This window comes from Poecilia formosa, unplaced genomic scaffold (genome assembly GCF_000485575.1).
Source record: "Poecilia formosa unplaced genomic scaffold, Poecilia_formosa-5.1.2 Scaffold498, whole genome shotgun sequence".
Lineage (NCBI taxonomy): Eukaryota > Metazoa > Chordata > Actinopteri > Cyprinodontiformes > Poeciliidae > Poecilia > Poecilia formosa.
Window position 1 is genome coordinate 154,720 of NW_006800437.1, and position 8,323 is coordinate 163,042.

Here is an 8,323-nt window from a genome sequence, read left to right on the forward strand (position 1 = left end):
CTGTTGGTTCTGTGTTGGTTCTGTGTTGGTTCTCTGAAGGTTCTGTGTTGGTTCTCTGAAGGTTCTCTGTTGGTTCTGTGATTCCTGATGGCAGCAAGCTGCTTAACTCATAAAATCCGCCATCAAGCTGCTATTGAACGCCTACATCTTCCGGTAAAAGCAGTTTTTCAAAATAAAAGTCATGCTGTCAAATATTTAAAATGCACTAACAAGGAATCTGGTTAAAACATTTATAAGTTATAAAAATATAAAATCTTTACAGGAATGAAGTAAGGATAAAAGGGACACTATCTACATGTATTTACATTCATATGTAATTATCTATTTTATTTAGAAGAAATAATTTTACTGTCAGGTTTCACATGATGTAAAGTTTTTATAAGACAAACTGAAGAAATTAAAAAGCTGATTCTGTTTTGAGTCATCAAATGTTTAGTCCAGTCGATGACATCACAAGAGGTGAGAGAGGAAGCTGATCGTTTGTTTGGCCGTTTTTTCCTCTGAGCTGCAGATCTGGCAGTTTTCACACCGTTTGCTTTGAAGAGATTTAAAACTTTATTACTACTTCAGACTCACAAATAAACAAGTACCTTAGTAATTAATTAAAATGTCATATTGAGCTGATATGCACATTTTTAAAACTGGTTTAAATTATTTAGTTAAATTTATTTTATCTGCTAAATTGGTATAATCTTTACATATAGATGAACATTTATATGAATATAATTTGTGCAACTTGTTTCAGAGATTTTATCGATTAAAATCTCTGTAGAGAGGACAGATGTTAACATTTCATCTATATATATTTGGACTAATACTGTAGAAACTATACGTTTGTCACTAAAATGAATGACATGAGTAAAAATCATTTCATTTGAAATATTTCTTCGGATCATTTGGTTCTGCTTGGTTTCTGGCTTGTGATTAAAAGTTACTGAAAAGTTATTAACTTAAATAACTTTATGCTTTTTGCTGGGGCTAAAAGAACATAAAACTAAATTATCATAAACTGGATCAGAGTGCCTTACGTCTGATTTGACAGTTTGTCACTGAATCCAGTTTTTATGAAACTGGTTTGAACTGGATTGATGGTGAATTTCAGTTTAAATGAATCGGACCTGTTTGTCTTTTAATGTGCCTTAAGACATCAGTAGATAATTAACACATTATAAATAAGCTGAACTGAACTGGAATGGAACCAATATGCTTAACTGAAATGTAGATATGTTCAATGAATATTATTTATGTATCTCTAAAAATGAAATGAAATATCTTTTGGATGAATTTGGAAAGTAGCTCTTCATGCTTTTGTTTTGAAAAGCTTCGTGTCTCAGACATTCTGCTGTTCTGACTTTCCCATCAATGCTGCTTTGCACAACTAAGAACAGGAATGATGGAGATCTGGCTGTCACAAACACCTTTCTGCTGTTTACACCCATTTGCATGATTCAGACTGTCAGTGCAAATAAAAGACAAATCAGCAACAGGAAACAGAGCAGAACTGTTCAAGCGTGTGAAGAATGTAATGCGGATGTGCTGCAGGTAGCTGCTGCTGCTGCTGCTGCTGCTGCTGCTGCTGAGACGAGCCTTTCATATCAACACATTCTGGAATTGGCAGCAAACTCAGGATTTAAGAGGAAATGATGGATTCACCAACCTTGCTCTGGGTCCCAGTTTACTTGTTTTGTCGGGTTTTCTATTGGAAATTTCATCTTTGATTTGGTTCCTTAGTAACCAGGGAGTGCAGGAAAAATATTCAGCGCGAATCCCAAAATAAAAAAAGAAAGAAAGAAATCAAATCAAGTCACGACGCATTCCGTGTCCATTTTCTCAGAGAGCAGCGATGAGCGCATCGACCAGCCGCATTGTCTGCCTCTCCGCTGGAGCTGCTTCCCCCTCCTCCTCACCCCCGCGGTGTGTTCAGACAGGCTGCTTCAGATGCCTTCCCCCGTGGTGCCGCACCACTCGCTGGTCCGAACCACATCCCGTGTCGCACTGGAACAGTGGTCCGGTCCAACTCGAGCTGCCGGAGCGTGTCTATGTACGCGTCTTTACGCACGGCTCACACCAGCAGCAGGAACAACGGGGGAGGATGCTCTGCTCTCCGCCCTCCCTCCCAGCAGCCACGACTCCACCTGCCTCTCCGTCAAGCCGCATCAAGCTCAGCATCACTTTTATTTCCCACCAGCGTTTATTTAAATCTATGCGGTAACATTTTACTCACTCTTTATTTGTCCACAAACCAGGATTATCTTGTCTTCATTTGGCAGCCGGGAGATGAGCACATGGCGCGCAGCGGCACCAAATCATCAGCAGACACATATTACATCATTCACATGTAGAGGTTGGGGTGAATTATTAATGAGTGTGATGGATAAGAACCGGTGACCTTCTGTGACCCATCAGACCTTCTGTCGATACTCCTGAAGATGCATTAAACCAGAGCTGCTGTCAGCCTGAGGGGAGCCCCGCTTCACTGGGATGCTTTTATTTAAATTTAATGGGCTTCATATGATTTCAGTTCAATTAAATAAAAAACTATGATGTGTTGTTTTTTTGTTCATTTCTGACCCTGTTTGCACATCTGAGACACAATTTGTCTTTACATTTATTCAGTTTATTTCTAAAGTGCCATTTAACAACAAGGCCGTCTAAAGACACTTTACAAAAAGAAAGAAAGAAAGAAAGAAAGAAAGAAAGAAAGAAAGAAAGAAAGAAAGAAAGAAAGAAAGAAAGAAAGAAAGAAAGAAAAGAATAAATAAATAAAAACAAAAAATTGTAAAGAGCAATGTGTGTTCAACCAGTCCAGTCAGACAAACTGAACTTACAGTCCAATTTGATTTGAGTTTAATTTATTATTCAAATTATTAAAAAAAATCTTTTTTATTCTAAAGCCACAGATTGTTTAAAGTATCAAAATCATTTTCTTTTCTTTTCAGATCAAGATCACATAGCAGCAGGATATGTTGATAACAAACTGCTAAAATATTAATAAATGGCTGTCAGTGAGAATTTAATAATATTGAACATCTTTTCATATTGATGTAATTTTGCTTTTATGCAGGTAAAACCTGCTTTGATTTGATTGATAAATATATTTAAACACATAACTGTTATTCCAAATGTTCGACACCAACATCAAAACGAAACACTGAAGTCTGCTTTGGGTCAAAACGCTCCAAGAGGCAGAACTAATAAAGTTAGTTATAAAACTCTGGACAAATTAATCTGAAGAAAATATGGAACCAGATCAGAGACAAGTGAACTGAAAATGTCCAAAAGTAAAATAAAGGCTCATAAAATAAGACACCAAACTGGAAAATACAGTTTTTATTTCATTATTAGAAATTATTAGAAATTGTTTTTTGTTGTTTGTTTTTCTTAAATTGCTTTCTATGATTTTACTTCACACAATATTTATTTTTTAACTTTCAGATGATGCCATGGATCCAGCTCTGTTTACAAGCACCTAAAGCAGCTTTACATGTTTGAACAAAATTCCTGAATGGAAATTTTAAAATGATCATTTAGCTTTGACAAATAAGCCACATTTTAACAAAAATAAGACATTTATAAAAACTGAACATAATTTTCATAAACCCTTGCTTCTCTGTCTTGCTTGTCATAATTATAATTCACCAACTGTTTGTGAGTGACACAAGGGGTCAATAGGTCAGTGAGACAAATCAGGGAACATGGTGGGAGTAAGGGAGTAAAAGTGTGATGCTGGCAGACAGTTCCCGCCCGGCCCGCTCCGCCACGAGGCCAGCAGGTTCACAGGGAGCGCAGCATCAATAAAATGAAATAAAATGTTACTAATGTATCAGACAAAGATCAATACCAAAAACAGTTTTCAATTTATGATTTTATTTATAAAAAGGGAAAATACCATTTAAAACAATCTGGTAATAATAAATGACCTCACTGATATTTCTATGTGTTTCCAGGTGAGTTTGGAAAGATTTTTACCTCAATTAATGAAACCATTAAAAACTGATTTCTGTATGTTTGTCAGATTCTGTCATGTATTAAAATCAGTATCATTTGAATCATTTAAAGGAAATAAAAAAGCAAAAACAGAAGAAATGTGTAAGCAGGTGAATATTTTTTTCACAGTGAAGGGCGTCCATTCAACCCTGGAGCTGTAAGCTTTATCAGATTTACTAAATTACTATTATTATTACTACCTGGTTTCAGTTAAAATGTGCCAATAATACTTCCAAAATTGTTGTCTATTTATGATTTTTCTAAATTAAAAAGATTGCTAAAAGTGTGAGAACATTATTACCCAAATAATGTTTTCTGCCCTGCAGTTTGATGCCCACGTGTTTTTACATGTGTAACGTATTACATTATATTTTTACACAGGTTTTTACACTTGGCTCTGTGGTTGTGTTGCTCTCTGTCGCCCCCTGCTGTGCACTTGGCGTGATAACGTTCTCGCCACTAAAACGACAGAAAAAGTCTTTGTTTAACAACTGAAGCCCTCTGGCGCCACCTGCTGCTCGAAAAATCACAACTGCGCCCCAACAACCATTCAATAACCCATGACTAAAACAGCATCTGAACATCCAGCCACAGATAAAACAAACAGACGGCCTAATCAAAGTCTAGACTTTTCATTTATTTGACCATAAAGGCTTGAAAAATGATATTTACAGACGCTCTCTGTTTAATCTGACAGAGCTTCTGCTGTTTTGCAAAGAAGAAGGGAAAAAGCTTCAGTCCAGAACCGCGTTGACCCTTTAGTTTTATCTACGGTGGGCTGGAAAACAATGCATGCCGCACTTTTTAGATTATCAATTTAATCTCACAGTTATGACCATTTCTAATAAAGTTTGAGTGTGAATACTTTTGTAAGGTATTGTTTTTGTCTTTTCCAGGATTTTAACAAAAACAATCAGATCTGTGTCATAATTATTCATAACTGTGTAGTTTTCTTCTTTTTGTCTATTTTCTATAACTGCACAGTCTGTATTTCATTTATTTTATCATTATTGCTTATGTTTAATGTGTATCTGTGTGTTTCCACTCTACTGCTGATATATTAGTATTTCCCCTCTGAGACACAAATCAAGGATTTTATTCTAAACAATACAAAGGATTAATATTTTAAAAGGATTTTTATTTCAATCTTCATAAGTTTATATTCTTGTCTTTTTGCTGGGTCCATTTTTAACCGGCCGTTATTTAGTAGCAGAAGCCATGTTTTTGGGAGTGACATCATGTTTTGTCGCTGGTGCTGCATTGGTTTGCCCCCCACATGAAGCCCTGCGTCAGATTTTTGCAGCGGGGTGTGTAAGAGGGGAGTGTCACGCTGGAAACAAATACCAAAATAAAGATCACGTGTTGGCTCGAGTTTCTCTTTTTTCTTTAATGGTTGGAGAGAAATACCGCCCTCTGCTGGACGACAGAGATATGGCAAAAATACGAGAGCCTCCGGACTAAACCATTCACCAAACCAGCGGAACATAAAATAGAGTTTAGGCTTATTTTTAGGAAACATTGTGATATAGTTTTAGAATATAAATGAAAACAGTCTGTATGAGTTAACGTTGAAGCAATGATTTTGTGAGGCTTTTTGTTTTGGCGTGTTTTGGCCCCCGCATCCTGAGTGACTGGTTCGGTCCAGTAGTGAAGGCGAAGCTGCAAAAAGAACGATTTGTTTTCAAGGAGAGGAAGAAGCGTCGCCGACGTCCAGCGCGGCTGCATCGCTTCAAACAGAAACGGTTTGAACATTTCTAACTGCTCGCTGCCCTGCCGGCCCGCCATGGCTCTGTGCGGGGGTGTCGGAGCCATGGCTTTACCCAGCGAGCTCATCGTCCACATCTTCTCCTTTCTGTCCGACCGGGACAAGCTCCGGGCCTCGGCCGTGTGTTCCCGCTGGAGGGAGTGCCTGTTCTACCCCGCGCTGTGGACCGAGCTCAAACTGCGGATAGGCGGCGACGGCTGTAACGGCTCCGGCTCCGATGAGACGGCCAAGCTGGAGTTCCTCATGCGGAAGTTCGGCTCCTTCGTGCGGGAGCTGCAGCTGGAGCTGGCGCCGGTGGAAGGGAACCTCAGCCCGCTAAGCAACGACCCGACGGCCGCCAGGATGGAGCAGCCTCCCGGCGGCCAGGAGGCGCACCAGCGGTGGAGGGACGCCATGGCCACCTACTTGGACCAGGTGTTGTGTGTGTTCACCGGCATCCGCAACAATAGGTAACATAAAACCGCAGCTTCAGAGAGATGTGTGCTGCTTTTGTTACATCCTGAAAACTAACTGACATTTGTTCATTGCTGAGCATTTTGAGCTTTTAGTGTAAACAAACCCAGGCTTTAGGGAGTTACGTAATCATGTCATGTCTGTGCGGAGGACAGTGAAGTTGGCTTCCGATTCATAGCGGAGGTAAAGGGCTATTTCACAGTTCTTAGGGAGTAAGCTATCTATTTTAGATCAGCTGTTTAAATTGAACGTGGACTAGAAAGTTTGATACTGTTCTAAATATGCATAATAATCTAACAAAAACACTTCTAATGTCATTTTATTAACGCTTCACCAAGCTGGATGTAGCTTTCTGAGTTTAAAGGCCTTAAATTGGGATCAGGTGTTAAATCTTTTATTTTCTGTTGATTGTGAAAATAGTCACTCTATCAAGGAGCTGGAAGCACATTTTGGTAATCTTTCATATGTTTGTTTTCATAATCAGCAGGTCAAAAACAAACCTGAATTATTTAACAGTGATACAGATTCTTTAAAATATAGTTTATGAGAACATAACTCAGCTGATTATAATTATTTCCAAGAGTATGGTGTCTAAAATGTTTGCTTGGACTGGAGAAAGTGACATTTTTATTTATTACATTTTCTGTCCTGAATGTCAATATTTTCCCTGCTGACATGTTTTAAATTACAATAACCACAATAATGTCAATTATAATGTTCCTTTAGATTACAGTTGATGTGACATTTAATTATCAGCATAATAAGATGAAATATTTCTCTACTTAATTCAACTATTATTATACGTTATTAATGTGTTTTCTGGAATCTTCATAAATACAACCAGTTTCCAGCTCTAGGATTTTAATCAGAGTTAATCACCAACCAGCTCATTTAAAATCAGTGAAATATCCTTTTAATGAAGCTGGGAATCAGACACCAACTTCAGTATCATTGACAGCATTCATCTGCAGACGTTTTGATCTCATCAGCAGTCCTGCCTCTGCTGGGTGTGTGTGTGCGTGTGTGTGTGCGTGTGTGTGTGTCAGAACCAGCAGGTACAATGCAGCGCTGCAGAGCTGCATTGTACCTTTGTTGCCTCTGACCTGCTGATATCAGCACACACACACACACACACACACACACACTCTCTCTCATTGACTCTTGACGTAGAGACATGTTGGTCCTGATGAGCTGCTGTGGGTTAGAGCCCACCTGAACAGATTACAGAGATAATCTGGATGAACAATCTGCAGAAACTTTCCTTTTCATATCATCATCCTCTATTACGTTCTCTTTCAGGCTCCACAGGACTTTCTGGCAAAAGCAAGGCCCCTATTCAGACCTGCTTACTTTGTCTAGGCCATGCCAACATCTGTTCTGTTGTTCTGCTTTTGTTTTGTTGTTTAGCAACTTCTGTTTATTGATTATCTGCATTTTAAAACCTTTAAACTTAACCAATCCCTGGATGATATTCCTCTACAGTAAGATGGCCTAGTTAAAGTATTTGATGATCAAACATGGCTATCTGACAGGTAGGATCTAAAGAGGCATCAGTTGTCTTATTTGACCTTTGACCTCCAAAGTTTGATTTGGACTAGTTGTTTTTTATTTCTTATTCTCTGAATTAAAATGGTTTAAAAGAAAAAATGTTTTTTTAATGAACATTTTAGTTTTGAATCCACCAGTGAATGAATGAATCGTTGCCTGATGCATTTATGGACCAGAAACTGTGGGACTTCTTAGTTTTGAAGCTGAGAGTAAAACAGATTCTTACTTGATCTCCGATCTGATCTGGGGACGGTAAACTGATCGGCAAACCATCCGGCAAACTGATCGGCAAACTGATCGGTAAACCATCCGGCAAACTGATCGGCAAACTGATCGGCAAACTGATCGGCAAACTGATCGGCAAACCATCCGGTAAACTGATCGGTAAACCAGCCGGCAAACTGATCGGCAAACTGATCGGTAAACTGATCGGCAAACCATCCGGTAAACTGATCGGCAAACCATCCGGTAAACTGATCGGCAAACTGATCGGCAAACCATCCGGTAAACTGATCGGTAAACTGATCGGTAAACTGATCGGCAAACCATCCGGTAAACTGATCGGTAAAC

The 8,323-nt window shown here is 38.8% G+C and overlaps 2 protein-coding genes across 4 annotated transcripts in view; one reads left to right on the forward strand and one right to left on the reverse strand.

The window, feature by feature from the left end:
- Nucleotides 1–2,343, reverse strand: part of kcnk10b (potassium channel, subfamily K, member 10b) — a 20,086-nt gene extending 17,743 nt beyond the window's left edge. Inside the window, exon 1 of one of the 2 annotated variants that reach the window (XM_016664604.1) lies at nucleotides 2,225–2,343. In XM_016664604.1, the coding sequence (XP_016520090.1) occupies nucleotide 2,225 (1 nt within the window). In that variant the 5' untranslated portion in view covers nucleotides 2,226–2,343. Of the gene's footprint in view, nucleotides 1–1,657 lie in introns of both variants that reach the window. The other variant, XM_007578928.2, reaches the window with a different exon arrangement.
- A 3,131-nt stretch (nucleotides 2,344–5,474) lies between these two features.
- The window catches only part of fbxo33 (F-box protein 33), a 5,847-nt gene continuing 2,998 nt past the window's right edge, over nucleotides 5,475–8,323 (forward strand). The window contains exon 1 of one of the 2 annotated variants that reach the window (XM_007578929.2): nucleotides 5,475–6,201. In XM_007578929.2, coding sequence (XP_007578991.1) covers nucleotides 5,771–6,201 — 431 coding nt within the window. In that variant the 5' untranslated portion in view covers nucleotides 5,475–5,770. The remainder of the gene's footprint in view (nucleotides 6,202–8,323) is intronic. The other variant, XM_016664602.1, reaches the window with a different exon arrangement.